This window comes from Agelaius phoeniceus, chromosome 4 (genome assembly GCF_051311805.1).
Source record: "Agelaius phoeniceus isolate bAgePho1 chromosome 4, bAgePho1.hap1, whole genome shotgun sequence".
NCBI classification, from domain to species: Eukaryota; Metazoa; Chordata; class Aves; order Passeriformes; family Icteridae; genus Agelaius; species Agelaius phoeniceus.
The window spans coordinates 72,943,598-72,960,947 of NC_135268.1; the positions used below are offsets into that span (position 1 = coordinate 72,943,598).

At 43.4% G+C, this 17,350-nt stretch overlaps 1 protein-coding gene across 1 annotated transcript in view; it reads right to left on the bottom strand.

The window, feature by feature from the left end:
- Positions 1–17,350, bottom strand: part of ZNF638 (zinc finger protein 638) — a 66,951-nt gene that overhangs the window by 18,215 nt on the left and 31,386 nt on the right. Inside the window, 10 exon segments of the mRNA XM_077176643.1 lie at positions 668–709; positions 2,997–3,125; positions 5,159–5,284; positions 6,217–6,231; positions 8,175–8,213; positions 8,372–8,618; positions 11,228–11,292; positions 12,169–12,213; positions 12,350–12,409; positions 15,500–15,616. Of these exon segments, the coding sequence (XP_077032758.1) occupies positions 668–709; positions 2,997–3,125; positions 5,159–5,284; positions 6,217–6,231; positions 8,175–8,213; positions 8,372–8,618; positions 11,228–11,292; positions 12,169–12,213; positions 12,350–12,409; positions 15,500–15,616 (885 nt within the window).

Sequence of the window (17,350 nt, forward strand, 5' to 3'; positions counted from 1 at the left end):
TTGGAAAAAAGGAAGGAGAAAAGGGTGGGGGGAAATGGGAGAAAGAGGGGAAAGGACAGAGGGGGAAAGGGGAATAAATGGGGAGAAGGCAGGAAAATGGGGGAAAAAGGAGAAAAAAGGGAAAAAAATGGAGAAATGGGGAAGAAGAGAAAAAAGGAGAGGGAAAAAGGAGGGGAAAAAGGGGGAAAAGGGGAAATTAGGGGGGAAAGGAAGAGAAAAAAGTGGGGGGAAAAGGAAAAAAACCTCTCTGCATCTATAAAAGAATGGAATTTTGAGTGGGAATTAAGAAAAATTCCCCATTCCATTTGGAACTTTCCTACACGTTATTTTATAGGGAGAAAACCTCTGAGAATCCTGGAATTAATCCTGGAATTAATCCTGGAATTAATCCTGAATTCTGAAAGGATCTAAGGGCCAGGGAGATCCCTGAGCTCTCAAATTATCCCATTCCAGAAAGAAAATGGGATTTATCCCAACCTGAAATGCTCAGGAAGGAGCACTCCCAGCTCCCAGTTCAGGAAATTCCAAAGAAATTTGGGACAATGAGGAGAAAAATTGGGATAATGAGGAGAAAAATTGGGGATAATGAGGAGGAAAATTGGGGATAATGAGGAGAAAAATTGGGGATAATGAGGAGAAAAATTGGGGATAATGAGGAAAAACTCACCTTGGGATCAGCCTCCTTGATGAGGGAGATGAAAATGGCTTCCTTTAGGGAGGGAAAAAAGGGATTGGGGCTTAATTAATAATAATTGATGATTGGTTAATTATAAATAATTGATTAATTAATCACTATTAAAGTGGTCATCATGTTAAAATAAATAAAATTTAAAAAACCACATTTCCCGGGGAAAAAATCCTTTATTTTATACTCCAGGAAGTGCAAAAAATTCTATTTAAATTCTATTTAAATCCCAAATCCTGCTTGAAGTGGAATTTTTCCCAGAGTTATTCCCACAATCCCCAAATTCTCCAAATTCCCACAATCCCCCAACTTCCCCCAATCTCACAATTCCCAATTTTTCCCAATCCTCCCAACACCCCCAGTTCTAAAATTCCACAATTCCCAGCTTCCCTCAATCCCACAATCCCCAGATTCCCAAAAATCCCCAAATTGCTCAATTTCCCTCAATCCCACAATCCCTAAAATTCCCAAATTCTCACAATCCCCCAAATTCCCAAATTCTCACAGTTCCCAGTTCTCACAATCCACATCATCCCTCAATTCCCCCAACTCCTACAATTTCTAAATCCACCCAACTCCCTCAATTCCCAAAATGCTCAACTTCTCTTAATCCCACAATCCCTAAAATTCCCAAATCATCGCAACCCTTCAAATTTCCAACTCCCCCAAATTCCCCCAACTCCCTCCATTCCTAGAACTCCCACAATCCCATGATCTCCACAATTCCCAAAATCCCCACAATCCCCACAATCCCCACATTCCCCAATCCAAGTTCCCCAACTTCTCTTAATTTCACAATTCCCAAGTCCCCACAATCCCCAAATTCCCCAATTTCCCCCAATCCCCAGAACTCCCCCAATCCCATGATCTCCACAATTCCCAAAATGCTCAGGTTCCCTCAATCCCACAATCCCTAAAATTCCCAAATTCTCACAATCACCAAATCCCCAAAATTCCCCACATTCCCCAATTTCCCTCAATTCCCCAATCCCCAAATTCCCCCAATCCCTCCAACTCCTAAAATTCCCACAATTCCTAAATCCCCACAACTCCTCCAATTCCCACAATTGCTCAAGCTCCCTCAATCCCACAATCCATGAAATTCCCAAATCCCACAATTCCCCAACTTCCCTCAATCCCACACTTCACTCAATCCCTGAATTTCCTCAGTGCCCCAAATTCCTCCCAAATCCCCCGATCTCACAATTCCCAAATTCCTCCAACTCCTCCAATTGCCACAATTCCTAAATCCCCACAACTCCCTCAATTCCCCGATTCCTCTCAATCCCCACAATCCCCAAATTCCCAACTCCCCCAATTCCTACAATCCCCACAACCCCACAATTCCCCCAAATCCCCAACTTCTTCCCCAATCTCACAATCCCCAAATCCCCAAATTCCTCAACTTCCCCCAATCTTGCAATTCCAAATTCCTCCAACTCTAAAATCCCAATCCCTCAATTCCCAAAGTGCTCAACTTCCCTCAAATTCCCCCAAACTTCCCTCAATCCCACAATTCACTCAATCCCCAAAATTCCCAAATCCCCAAATTCCTCCCAAATCCCCAATCTCACAATTCCCAAATTCCTCCAACTCCTACAATCCCCACAATTCCTAAATCCCCACAATTCCCTCAATTCCCCGATTCCCCTCAATCCCCACAATCCCTCAATTCCCCTGTTCCTACAATCCCCACAACCCCTAAATTCCCCCAAATCCCCAACTTCTTCCCCCAATCCCCCAAATCTCCACAATTCCTCAATTTCCCTCAATCCCCAAATTTCCCAAATCCCCCAAACTTCCCCCAATCTCACAATCCCCAAATTCCTCAACTTCCCCCAATCTTGCAATTCCCAAATTCCTCCAACTCTAAAATCCCAATCCCTCAATTCCCAAAGTGCTCAACTTCCCTCAAATTCCCCAACTTCCCTCAATCCCACACTTCACTCAATCCCCAAAATTCCCAAATCCCCAAATTCCTCCCAAATCCCCCAATCTCACAATTCCCAAATTCCTCCAACTCCTACAATCCCCACAATTCCTAAATCCCCACAACTCCCTCAATTCCCCGATTCCCCTCAATCCCCACAATCCCCCAAGTTTCCAACTCCCCCGGTTCCTACAATCCCCACAATCCCCAAATTCCCACAAATCCCCAACTTCTTCCCCCAATTCCCCAAATCCCCACAATTCCCCCAACTTCCCTCGATCCCACACTTCCCACAATTCACTCAATCCCCAAATTTCCCGACTCCCCCAATCCCCCCAATCCCCCCAATCCCCATTTTTTTGGGATTCCCGTGGTTCCCACCTCGTCCTGCAGGGATTGGTGCCGGGGCTCGTGCCGGATGCGGAGCTGGTTCCCCTCCAGGCTCATGGGGAAGCAGCCGTAGAACTTCACCATGGACTCTGCGGCTCTGCGGGGAATCTCCAGGAACGCCTGCAAAACGCGTCCACAATTGCCAAAATCCTCCCAAAAATCCCCCCAAACATTCCCCAAAATCCTCCCAAACATTCCCAAAAATCCTCCCAAAAATCCCCAAATATTCCCAAAAATCCCCCCAAAAATCCTCCCAAAAATCCCTCCAAACATTCCCCTAATATCCTCCAAAAATCCCCCCGAACATTCCCCAAACCCACCCAAAAATCCCCCAAATATCCCTAAAATCCCCCCAAACATCCCCAAATCCTCCCCAAAATCCTCCCAAATATCCCTAAAAATCCTCCCAAAAATCCCCCCCAAATTCTTATAAATCCTCCCAAAAATACTCCCAAATGTTCCCCAAAACCCTCCCAAAAATCCCCCCAACACATTCCCAAAAATCCCCCCCAAATTCTTATAAATCCTCCCAAAAATCCTCCCAAACATTCCCCAAAATCCTCCGAAAATCCCCCCAAATATCCCTAAAAATCCTCCCAAAAATCCCTCCAAACATTCCCCAAAATCCTCCCAAAAAATCTCCCCCAAGCACCCCCAAAATCCTCCCCAAAATCCTCCCAAATATCCCTAAAAATCCTCCCAAAAATCCCCCCAAACATTCCCAAAATCCTCCCAAAATCCCCCCAAACATTCCCCAAAATCCCCCCAAACATTCACCTAATATCCTCCCAAAAATCCCCCCAAACATTCCCAAAAACCCTCCCTAAAATCCCTCCAAACATTCCCAAAATCCTCCCAAAAATCCCTCAAACCTTCCCCAAAATCCTCCCAAAAATCCCCCCCAAGCACCCCCAAAATCCTCCCAAAATCCTCCCAAATATCCCTAAAAATCCTCCAAAAATCCTCCCAAACATCCCCAAAATCCTCCCCAAACATTCCCTAAATTCCTCCCAAAAATCCCCCCAAACATTCCCAAATCCTCCCAAAATCCCCCCAAACATCCCAAAATGCTCCCAAAAATCCCCCCAAACATTCCCAAAAATCCTCCCAAAAATCCCCCCAAACATCCCCAAAATCTTCCCAAAAATCCCCCCCAAACATCCCCCAAAATCCTCCCAAATGTTCCCCAAAATCCTCCCAAAAATCCTCCCAAACATTCCCAAAATCCTCCCAAAAATCCCCCAACATTCCCCAAAATCCTCCCAAAAATCCCCCAAACATTCCCCTAATATCCTCCCAAAATTCCCCCCAAACATCCCCAAAATCCTCCCAAAAATCCCCCCCAAACATTCCCAAAAATCCTCACCAAAAATCCTCCCCAAAACCTCCCTAAAACTCTTTAAAAATCCCCCCAAAATTCACAAAAAATTCCCTAAAAGTCCCCCCCGCAAAAAATCCTTTAAAAATTCCCCCCCAAATTCCCAAAAAGATCCCAAGAAATACCCCCAAAATTCCTCCCCAAAAAAAAACCCCCTAAAATAATTCCTCCCAAAAAAACCTAAAGGAATTCTCCCAAAAAACCCTAAAAGAATTCCCCCAAAATTCCAGAAAAATCCCCAAAATTTCCCCAAACATCCCTCAGAATCCCAAGAAATTCCCAAAAAAATCTCAAAGAAAACTTTCCCAAATACCCCAAAAAATCCTACGAAACTTCCCCAAAAATCCGAAAAAATATCCCCCGATACCTCAAAAACTAAAAAAAACCTTTAAAAACCCCACAAAATTAAAAAAAAATTCCCAAGAAGCCTCCTAAGAAACCTCCAAAAATCCTAAAAAAAATCCGCCATAAATTTTGAAAAAAAAACTCCCAAAAATCAAAAACAAATTCTCAAAACTTAAAAAATCCCCCAAAATCATTAAATCCCAAAATCCTCAAAAAATCTTCCCAAAAGTTCTTAAAAACATCCCCAAAAATCCTCACAAAAAACCTGATAAATTTAAAAAAAATCCTCAAACATTTCTTTAAAATATCCCAAAAATCCCCAAAAATTCCCTAAAAATTCCCTAAAAATTCCCCAAAACCCCCAAATGCCCCCCAAATTCCCATTTTTCTCCCAAGAGCTGTCCCTTGTCCCAGAATTCCCGGGAATTACCTTTTTGTGGGATGAGAGGATGAGCAGGTCCCGCAGGCCCCCAAAGGGTTTGGCCAGGTTGGAGATTTCCTCTGGGCAGTAACCCCGGGCTGGGAGGTTGGACACCAGCAGCACACAGCAGGGATCGGGGTCAGTGTCCTGTGGGGTCAGGGGGTTACAGATCCTAAATCCTGATCCTAAATCCTGATCCTAAATCCTGATCCTAAATCCTGATCCTAAATCCTGATCCTGATCCCCATCCCCATCCCAATCCCGGCAGGTTGGACACCAGCAGCACGCAGCAGGGATCGGGGTCATCATCCTGTGGGGTCAGGGGATTACAGATCCTAAATCCTGATCCTGATCCTAAATCCCAAATCCTGATCCTAAATCCTGATCCCAATCCCCATCCCAATGCCGGCAGGTTGGACACCAGCAGCACGCAGCAGGGATCGGGGTCAGCGGGGTCCTGTGGGGTCAGGGGATTACAGATCCTAAATCCTGATCCTAAATCCTGATCCTAAATCCTGATCCCAAATCCTGATCCTAAATCCTGATCCTAAATCCCAAATCCTGATCCTAAATCCCAAATCCTGATCCCAAACCCCATCCAATGCCGGCAGGTTGGACAGCAGCAGCACGCAGCAGGGATCGGGATCGGGGTCATCATCCTGTGGGGGAATGAGGGAATTCCTGATCCTAAATCCTGATCCCAATCCAAAATCCTGATCCTAAATCCTGATCCCAATCCCGGCAGGTTGGACAGCAGCAGCACACAGCAGGGATCGGGGTCAGTGTCCTGTGGGGTCAGGGGGTTACAGATCCTAAATCCTGATCCTAAATCCCAAATCCTGATCCTAAATCCTGATCCTAAATCCCAGTCCTGATCCCAAACCCCATCCCAATCCCGGCAGGTTGGACACCAGCAGCACGCAGCAGGGATCGGGATCGGGGTCATCCTGTGGGGTCAGGGAATTACAGATCCTAAATCCTGATCCTAAATCCCAAATCCTGATCCCAAATCCTGATCCCAATCCCCATCCCAATGCCGGCAGGTTGGACACCAGCAGCACGCAGCAGGGATCGGGGTCATCCTGTGGGGTCAGGGGATTCCTGATCCTAAATCCTGATCCCAAATCCTGATCCCAAATCCTGATCCTAAATCCTGATCCTGATCCCAAACCCCATCCCAATGCCGGCAGGTTGGACACCAGCAGCACGCAGCAGGGATCGGGGTCATCCTGTGGGGTCAGGGGTTACAGATCCTAAATCCTGATCCCAATCCTAAATCCCCATCCTGATCCTAAATCCTGATCCCAAACCCCATCCCAATGCCGGCAGGTTGGACACCAGCAGCACACAGCACTGCTCGGATGGTCAGTGTCCTGTGGGGTCAGGGAATTCCTGATCCTAAATCCCCATCCTGATCCTAAATCCTGATCCCAAATCCTGATCCCAAATCCTGATCCTAAATCCTGATCCTAAATCCCAGTCCTGATCCCAAACCCCATCCCAATCCCGGCAGGTTGGACACCAGCAGCACGCAGCACTGCTCGGGGTCAGTGTCCTGTGGGGTCAGGGGATTCCTGATCCTAAATCCTGATCCCAATCCTGATCCAAAACCCCATCCCAATGCCGGCAGGTTGGACACCAGCAGCACGCAGCACTGCTCGGGATGGTCAGTGTCCTGTGGGGGAATGAGGGAATTCCTGATCCTAAATCCTGATCCCAAATCCTGATCCTCATCCCAATCCTGATCCCAAACCCATCCCGATCCCAATAGATTGGACACCAGCTAGCACGCAGCACTGCTCAGGGTCAGCATCCTGTGGGGTCAGGGGTACAGCTCATTCCTGATCCTAAATCCTGATCCAATCCCAATCCCAATCCCAAATCCCGATCCCAATCCCGATCCCGGCAGGTTGGACACCAGCAGCACACAGCACTGCTCGGGACCGTCATCCTCCTGTGGGGTCAGGGGATTCCTGATCCCAATCCCACAGCTCCTGTTCCCATCCCAATCCTGATCCTGATCCTGATCCCACGGCCCAGAGCTCCTGTGCCCATCCCAAAGGGAATCCCAATCCCAATCCCCATCCCAATCCCAATCCCGGCAGGTTGGACACCAGCAGCGTGCAGCACTCAAGGTCATCCTGTGGGCTCAGGGAATTCCAGCCCCATCCTGATCCCAATCCTGATCCCAATCCCACAGCCCACAGCTCATGCTCCATCCCAAAGGGAATCTCGATCCAAATCCCTATCCCAGAGCTCCCATTCCCATCCCAAAGGGAATTTAAATCCCAATCCCAATCCCAGAGCTCACTGCTCCCATCTCAAAGGGAATTTCAGTCCCAGTCCCAGAGCTTCCTGTTCCCACTGTTCCCATCCCAAAGGAATTCCCAATCCCAATCAGAGATCTCGTTCCCATCCCAAAGGGAATTCCAATCCCAATCCAAATCCAAATCCCAATCCAAATCCCACACTTTGCTGTTCCCATCCCAAAGGAAATTCCATCCCAACCCCAGAGCTCCTGTTCCCATCCCAAAGGGAATTTCAATCCCGATCCCAGAGCCCTCGTTCCCATCTCAAAGGGAATTCCAATCCTAATCCCAATGCAAATCCCAAAGTTTGCTGTTCCTATCCCAAAGAGAATTCCAATCCCAATCCCAGAGCTCACTGTTCCCACTGTTCCCATCCCAAAGAGAATTCCAATCCCAATCCCAGAGCTCGGTGTTCCCATCCCAAAGGGAATTTCAGTCCTGTTCCTCTTCCAAAGGGAATCCCAATCCCAATTCCAATCCCAGAGCTTGGTGTTCCCATCCCAAAGGGAGGTTCTGGGATTTGGGATTGGGATGGGAATGGAGCCAAGGCCAAAGGGGTTGGAGGTTGGGAATGCTGGGAATCACTGGGAAAGCAGGGAAATTCCCAGCGTTCCCACAATTCCCAACGTTCCCAAGTTCCCACAATTCCCTCATTCCCCCAAACCCCCACAATCCCACAATTCCCTAAAATCCCCCAAATCCCAAACCCCGCTGACCTTCCCGCCTGGGTCCGTGGGTTCCTCGCTCACCGCAGGCTCTGGAAAGGGGGAAAAGGAGCAGAGCTCAACCCTCCAGAATTCCCAAATTCCCTTTTAATCCCCTTTTCCCACTGCATTTCCCCCAGCCCACCAAAATCCCGGAATGACCCCAAATGGGGAATTCCAGGAATTCCCTGGGATTACCTGGCCCTTGCCTCTGCCGCGGGCTCCTCTGCTCCTTCTGGCCCTGGGGAGCTTTTGGGATCGGGGTTTTTGGGATTGGAGGGTTGCTCGGATTGGGGCTGTTGGGATCGGGATTGCTGGGATTGGGGCTGTTGGGATTGGGGTTTTTGGGATCGGGGTTTTTGGGATCGGGATTGTTGGGATCGGGATTTTTGGGATCCAAGGGCTCCGATCCCGGGATTTCCAGCCCGGCCCCGGGATCGTCCCCGGGCTCCTTCCCTGCAGGGAGGAACAGCAGCACAGGGGTTTGGGCACGGCTCCATCCCCCGGCCCCATTTCCCCTACATTTCACCCCAATTCCCCCTTTCCCATTTCCCAAATTTCACTTTCTCACTTTCCCAATTTTTCCCCCATTTCCTCCCATTTTTCCCCAAGATTTTCCCCATATTTTCTCCATCTTCTCAAGAGTTTTTCCATTTCTTTTCCCATTTTTTCCCCCATTTTCCCATTTTTTCCCCCATTTCCCACGTTTTTCCCCCAAGATTTTCTTCCTGTTTCCCTAATTTTCCCAATCTTCTCAAGTGTTTTTCCATTTCCTTTTCCCATTTCCCCCTTTTTTCCCCCATTTCTGAGTTTCCTCCCCCCAAACTTTGCTTTTCCCATTTCCCTGAGATTTTTTTGCCATTTTTCCCCATTTTTCCCCCATTTCCCCAAGGTTTTTCTTCCATTTCCTTTTCCCATTTTCCCAAATTTCACTTTCTCATTTTCCCAAGTTTTTTCCCCCTTTCCCCACGTTTTTCCCCCAAGATTTTTTTTCCTGTCTCCCTAATTTTCACATTTTTCCCCATCCTCTCAAGTCTTCCTCCATTTTCTTTTCCCATTTTCCCAATTTTTTTCCCCATTTCCCCCCATTTTTCCCCAAGATTTTTTTCATTTCTCAAATTTTTCCCCCTTTTCCCATTTTTTGCCATTTTTTCCCCACCTTCTCAAGGGTTTTTCCAATTTTTTTTTCCCATTTTCCCCAAATTTCACTTTCTCGCTTTCCCAATTTTTTTCCCCATTTCCCCCCATTTTACCCCAAGATTTTTTTCATTTCTCAAATTTTTCCCCCCTTTTCCCAATTTTTGCCATTTTCCCAATCTTCTCAAGGGTTTTCCATTTTCTTTTCCCATTTTCCCCTTTTTTCCCCCATTTCTGAGTTTCCTCACCCCAAACCTTGGTTTCCTATTTCCCCAAGTTTTTTTCCATTTTTTCTCCATCTTCCAAGAGTTTTTCCATTTCTTTTCTCATTTTCCAAATTTTTCCCCATTTACTCCCATTTTCCTCCAAGATTTTTTCCCCATTTCACCAATTTTTTCCCTTTTTTCTCATTTTTCCCCATTTTTCCCCCTCTTCCCAAGAGTTTTTCCATTTCCTTTCCCATTTCCCCAAATTTCACTTTCTCGCTTTCCCAATTTTTTCCCCATTTCCTCCCATTTTTCCCCCAATTTTTTTTCCTCATTTCCCCAATTTTTTTCTCATTTCCCCCATTTTTCCCAATCTTCTCAAGTGTTTTTCCATTTTTTTTCCATTTTCCCAAATTTCACTTTCTCGCTTTCCCAGTTTTTCCCATTTCCTCCCATTTTTCCCCAAGATTTTCCCCATTTTTCTCCATCTTCTCAAGAGTTTTTCCATTTTCTTTTCCCATTTTTTCCCCCATTTTCCCATTTTTTCCCCCATTTCCCCACGTTTTTCCCCCAAGATTTTCTTCCTGTTTCCCTAATTTTCCCAATCTTCTCAAGTGTTTTTCCATTTTCTTTTCCCATTTCCCCCCCTTTTTTCCCCCATTTCTGAGTTTCCTTGCCCCAAACTTTGGTTTCCCATTTCCCTGAGATTTTTTTGCCATTTTCCCCATTTCCCCAAGGTTTTTCTTCCATTTTCTTTTCCCATTTTTCCCAAATTTTTTCCCCATTTTTCCACGTTTTTCCCCCAAGATTTTTTTCCTGTTTCCCTAATTTTCCCATTTCCCTCCATCTTCCCAAGAGTTTTTCCATTTTCTTTTCCCATTTTCCCAATTTTTTCCCCATTTCCTCCCATTTTCCCCCAAGATTTTTTTCCCCATTTCTCAAATTTTTCCCATTTTTCTCAATTTTTCCCCATTTTTCCCCATCTTCTCAACGGGTTTCTTCCATTTTCTTTTCCCATTTTCCCAAATTTCCCCCATTTCTGAGTTTCCTCGCCCCAAACTTTGGTTTCCTATTTCCCTGAGATTTTTTCCCCATTTTTCCCCATCTTCCCAAGGTTTTTCTTCCATTTTCTTTTCCCATTTTCCAAATTTCACTTTCTCATTTTCCCAAATTTTTTCCCCATTTCCTCCCATTTTTCCCCCAAATTTTTTTCCTCATTTCCCCAATTTTCCCCATCTTCTCAAGAGTTTTTCCATTTTTTTTTCCCATTTTCCCAATTTTTCCCCATTTCCTCCCATTTTCCCCCAAGATTTTTTCCCCATTTTGCCAAATTTTCCCCTTTTTTCATTTTTCCAATTTCCCCCCCTCTTCTCAAGGGTTTTTCCATTTTCTTTTCCCATTTTCCCCAAATTTCACTTTCTCATTTTCCCAATTTTTCCCCATTTCCCCACATTTTTCCCCCAAGATTTTTTTCCCCATTTTTTCCCCATTTCTTCCCCATTTCCCAAGGGATTTTTTTCCATTTTTTTCCCAATTTTTCCCATTTTCCCAAATTTCACTTTCTCATTTTCTCAATTTTTTTCCCCATTTCCCCACATTTTTTCCCCAAGATTTTTTCCCCATTTTTTCCCCATTTCTTCCCCCATTTCCCAAGGATTTTTTCCCATTTTTTCCCAATTTTTTCCCATTTTTCCCAATTTTTTTCCCATTTTTCCCCCTCACCTCCCACATTCGAGGTTTTCTTCACTTTCTTCTCTCCCACTGCTTTCTTCACTTTTTCCTTTTTCCTACAAAAAAATCCCCAAAAACCCCAGAATTCCCAATTCCCATCAGCGATTCCTTCCCAAGGGAACAAATTCCCAAAAATTCCAAAGAATTCCAGGGATAGGAGCAAAAAAAAAAAAGGATTTGGGGAGGGCAAAAATCAGGATTTTTTAGGGTAAAAATCCCAAAATTTCAATTAAATCCAGGGCAATTTATGGAAAAAAAATGGGAATTTTTTGGGGAAAAAAATCTGGATTTTTTGGGGTAAAAGAAACCCAAAATTTGAATTCATTCTGTGGGATTTTGGAGGCAAAACGTCCCAAAATTTCAATGAAATCCAGGCAAAATTTTGGGGAAAAAAAAAAAGGAGATTTTAGGAGCAAATGTGGATTTGAGGTGAAAAAAGTGGATTTTAGAAGGATTTGGATTTGGGGTGGAAAAATAATTTTTGGGAGAAAAAGGAGGGATTTAAAAAAAAAAAATAAAATAAAATTGGGATCCTGGGGGAGAAATTCAGATTTTTTTAGGGTAAATAATCCCAAAATTGGAATTAATTCTGCAATTTTAATTAATCCCAAAAGCCAGTCAGGAATGGATGAAAATCAGGAATTTGGAACCCAGGAATTTCCTATTAATAAAATTAAAATGGATTCAGCCAATTCAATAATTAATCCATTAATGAATTAATTGACTGCTCACTCATCAAGAATTCATTAATAAATAACCGAGCTCAGGAATGAAAGAAAATGAATTATTTGGCACCCAATAATTTCCTATGGAAAGCCAATGAAGTTCAAATTAATTAAGGCAATTCATTTATTAATTAAGCCAGTCCATGCACAATTAATTATTAATGAATTATTAATTAATTATTAATTAGTTAATGAAGATCGGCCTCACCTGTCAGGACTTTGGGGCTCTTGGTGTTGGTGCTCGGGACCTTCCTGGGAGGATAAAAAGGACACAAAAATCAATTTAATTAATAATTATTAATTATGAATCCCTAATTAAAGGTCAGAGTTGGAGCCCCTGGGTTCCCAATTAACGTAATTAACATCCATGCATTAATGAGGCTCTTACTTGGTGCTTGTTGGGGTTTTTTTGGGGTTCAGGACTCGTTTTTTCACCGGTTTTTTTGGCCTGGAATGGGAAAAAAATGGAGATTTATTAATGATAAATGGGATTCTGAACGTTAATTAATTACTGCTAATTAAGTAGTAGTTAATGTAATATTAATAAGTAGTAATTGATTATTAATATAATTAATTTAATTAATTATTTATTAATATTTTTATTTTTAAATTTATTTTTAAATTTTTAAAATTTTATTTTTATTTTTAATTATTTGTATTTATTAATATTAACAAGGTATAAAAGTAGTAAGTAATAAAATACGAATATAATTATTTTTAATAATTCATTATGTATTCATATATTTATTTTTAATTTTTTAAATTTATTTTAAATTTCTTTTTATTTTTAATTATTTATATTTATTAATATTAATATTAATAAGGTATAAAAGTAGTAATCAATAAAATACTAATATAATTATTTTTATTAATTATTTATTCATATATTTATTTTTAATTTTTAAATTTATTTTAAATTTCTTTTTATTTTTAATTATTTGTATTTATTAATATTAATATTAACAAGGTATAAAAGTAGTAATTAATAAAATACTAATATAATTATTTTTATTAATTAATTATTTATTCATATATTTACTTTAATTTTTTAAATTTATTTTAAATTTCTTTTTAATTATTTATATTTATTAATATTAACAAGGTATAAAAGTAGTAATTAATAAAATACTAATATAATTATTTTTATTAATTAATTATTTATTCATATATTTACTTTAATTTTTTAAATTTATTTTAAATTTCTTTTTAAGTATTTATATTTATTAATATTAATAAGGTATAAAAGTAGTAATTAATAAAATATTACTTATGTCCGTTGTTCATTAAAATTTCACTCAGATTTTATTAATAAATGTGCAGATTTATATATGAATATATTAAATAGATTAATAGTTAGCAATAATTAAGTATATTAATTAATTTTGACTAGGTAATTTAATTTTTATTTAATTAAAAATATGTATATGGAACCATAAATGCATTATTAATAATTAATCCTTAACGCTAAGATGTAATTAATATTAATTTAATTATTAATAACTGACATTACATGCAAATAGGATGCTTAATTTCAGCTCATTAATGCTAATTAAGCAGTTATAAACTATGAATTCTGTCCATCATTAATTAACATTTCAGCAAGACTTTATTAACAATTGTGTGAATTTTAGATATAAACATATAAAATGGACAAATAATTATTATTAACAATTAACCACATTAATTAATTTTAAATTAATTAATTTCATTTTTATTAAAAACCGTGTGCAGGGATACAGAAATCAACAGAAATAAAGTTATAAAATAAAATGTTAATTATCATTAGTGCTTAAGTGTAATAATTAATTAATAGCTCTGGCTGGAATTCCCAGCTGGAATTGCCACTCCAAATTCCTGCCTGGCATTCCCTGTCAGAATTCCCAATCCCAGCCAGAATTCCTGCCTGGAATTCCCAGTTAAGAATTCTCTCTCCCAGTCGAAATTCCTGGCTGGAATTCCCAGTCCCAGTCAGAATTCCCAGTGGGAATTCCCAGTTGGAATTCCCAGCCCTGGTCAGAATTCCCAGTGGGAATTCCGAGTTGGAATTCCCAGTCCCAGTCAGAATTCCCAGTGGGAATTCCCAGTTGGAATTCCCAGTCCCAGTCAGAATTCCCAGTGGGAATTCCGAGTTGGAATTCCCAGCCCTGGTCAGAATTCCCTCTCCCAGCAGGAATTCCCAGTGGGAATTCCCAGTCCCAACAGGAATTCCCATTGGAATTCTCAGTAGGAATTCCTGGCTGGAATTCTCACTCCCAGTAGGAATTCCCAGTTGGAATTGCCACTCCCAGTAAGAATTCCTGATGGAATTCCCAGCTGGAATTCCCTCTCCTGGTTGCTGTCAGAATTCCCTCTCCTGGCTGGAATTCCTGGTCAGAATTCCCGGTCCCAGTTGGAATTCCCATTGGAATTCCCAGTAGGAATTCCTAGCTGGAATTCCCAGTCCCAAGAGGGAGTCTTGGTTAGAATTCCCTCTCCCAGTCAGAATTCCCAGTCCCAGTCAGAATTTCCGCTCCCATTGGAACTCCTGCTCCCATCAGAATTCCCAGTCCCAGTGGCAATTCCCAGTTAGAATTCCCATTCCCAGTCAGAATTCCCAGTCCCATTCCCAGTGGCAATTCCCATTCCCAGAATTCCCATTCCCAGTCAGAATTCCCATTCCCAGTCAGAATTCCCATTCCCAGTGGCCATTCCCATTATGGCCATTCCCATTCCCATTCCCATTTCCAGTGGCAATTCCCAGTGGCCATTTCCATTGGAATTCCCATTCCCAGTGGCCATTGCCATTCCCAGTCAGAATTCCCAGTCCCATTCCCATTCCCATCATTCCCATTCCCAGTGGCCATTCCCATGATTCCCACTGGCATTCCCACCATTCCCATCATTCCCACCATTCCCATTGGCCATTCCCATTCCCATCATTCCCATCATTCCCACCATTCCCACTGGCATTCCAGTTATTCCCATTGCCATTCCCGCTGGCGTTCCCATCATTCCCATTATTCCCACTGGCATTCCCATTGCCATTCCCGCTGGTGTTCCTGTTATTCCCATTGCCATTCCCACTGGCGCGTGTTCCCATTCCCATCATTCCCGCTGCCGTTCCCATTCCCACTGCCATTCCCATTCCCGTCGTTCCCATCGTTCCCATCATTCCCATTCCCATCATTCCCATTCCCGTTCCCAGTGTCATTCCCATTCCCATTTCCATTCCCATTCCCATTCCCATCATTCCCGTCATTCCCATCATTCCCATTGCCGTTCCCACTGCCATTGCCATTCCCATTCCCATCGTTCCCATCGTTCCCATCATTCCCGTCATTCCCATCATTCCCATCATTCCCATCGTTCCCATCATTCCCATCATTCCCGTCATTCCCATCATTCCCATCATTCCCACTGCCATTCCCACCATTCCCATTGCCGTTCCCACTGCCATTCCCATTCCCATTCCCATTCCCGTCATTCCCATCATTCCCATCGTTCCCATCATTCCCGTCATTCCCGTCATTCCCGTCATTCCCACTGCCGCCGTCCCCACCTGCGCTCTCTCGGCCACGCTGATCCGCACGCGTTTCCCGTTGAGCAGCACCGGCGCCGTCTCCCCAAACTTGACCGCGGCCATCACGGCCTCCTTGTAGTTCATCTCCAGGTAGGCCTGCAATGCACAGCGCTCAGGGAATTCCAGGGATTCCAGGGAATTCCAGGATTCCAGGGAATTCCAGGGATTCCAGGGATTCCCGGGGCTAGGAGGGGGCTCTGAGGGAATCGGGGTCCCAGGGAGGCGAGGGAGGGGAAATCCGGCCGGGATTGGGAATGGCAGGGGGGAATGCAAGGGTGGAGGGGAAAGGGGAAAGGAAAGAAAGGGAAGGGAATAAGGAGGAAAAGGGAAAGGGAAAGGGGAAAAATGGGAGGGAAAGGAGAGGGAAAAAGGGGGACAAAAGGGAAAAAGGGAGAAAAGGGGAAAAGGGAGAAAAGGGAAAAAGGGAGAAAGGGAAAAAGGGGGGAAGGGGAACAAAAGGGAAAAAGGGAGAAAAGGGAAAAAGGGGGAAGGGGAAAAAGGAAAGAAGGGGAAGGGAATAAGGAGGAAAAGGGAAGGGGAAAGGGGAAAAAGGGAGAAAGGGGAAAATGGGGAGGGAAAAGAGAGGGAAAAAGGGGGAACAAAAGGGAGAACAAGAGGAAAACAAAAGGGAGAAAGGGGAAAAGGGAGAAAAGGGAAAAAGGGAGAAAAGGGAAAAAGGGGGGAAGGGGAAAAAGGAAAGAAGGGGAAGGGAATAAGGAGGAAAAGGGAAGGGGGAGAGGGGAAAATGGGGAGGGAAAGGAGAAGGAATAAAAGAGAAAAAGGGGGAAAAAGGAAAACAAAAGGGAGAAAGGGAAAAAGGGAGAAAGGGGAAAAGGGGAGAAAAGGGAAAAAGGAAAGAAGGAGGAAAAGGGAAGGGGGAAAGAGGAAAAAGGGGGAGGGAAAGGAGAGGAAAAAAGGGGGAAAGGGGTAAAAAGGAAAACAAAAGGGAGAACAAAAGGAAAAAGGGGGAAAGGAAAGAAGGGGAAGGGAATAAGGAGGAAAAGGGAAGGGGGGAAAGGGGGAAAAGGGAGGGAAAGGAGAGGGAAAAATGGGGAACAAAGGGGGAAAAAGGAAAACAAAAGGAAAAAAGGGAGAAAAAGGGGGGAAGGGAAAGGGAATAAGGAGGAAAAGGGAAGGAGGAAAGGGGAAAAATGGGGAGGGAAAGGAGAAGGAAAAAAGGGGAAAAAGGAGGAAAAAGAAAAACAAAAGGGAGAAAAGGGAAAAAGGGAGAAAAGGGAAAAAGGAAAGAAGGGGAAGGGAATAAGGAGGAAAAGGGAAGGGGAAAGGGGAAAAAGGGGAGGGAAAGGAGAGGGAAAAGGGGGAAAAAGGAAAACAAAAGGGAGAACAAAAGGAAAAAGGGGGAAAGAAGGGGAAGGGCAAAAAGGGTGAAAAGGAGAAAAGAGGGAAAAAAAGGGGGGAAAAGGGGGAGGGAAAAGGGGGAAAGGAGAGAAAGGGAAAAGGGAAAATGGGATAAAAGGGAAAATAAAGGGAGAACAAAAGGGGAGGAAGGGAAAAAGGAAAGGAAGGGAAAAGGCAAAGAAGGGAAAGAGGGGAAGGGGAATACAGAGGAAAAGGGAAAAGGGAAATGAAAAGAAGGGAGAAAAGGGAAAAAAGGGGAAAAGGGAAGGGGAGAAAGGGAAAGGGAGGAAAAAGAGGAGGAAAAAGGAAAATAAAGGGAGAACAAAGGGAAACAGGGGGGAAGGGGAAAGGGAAAAAAAGGGAAGGGGGAAAAGGGGAGAATGGGAAAAGGGAAAGGAAGAGGAAAATAAAGGGGGAAAAGGGGAATAAAATGGAGGGATAAGGGGGAGATAAGGGGGAGAAAAAGGGGAA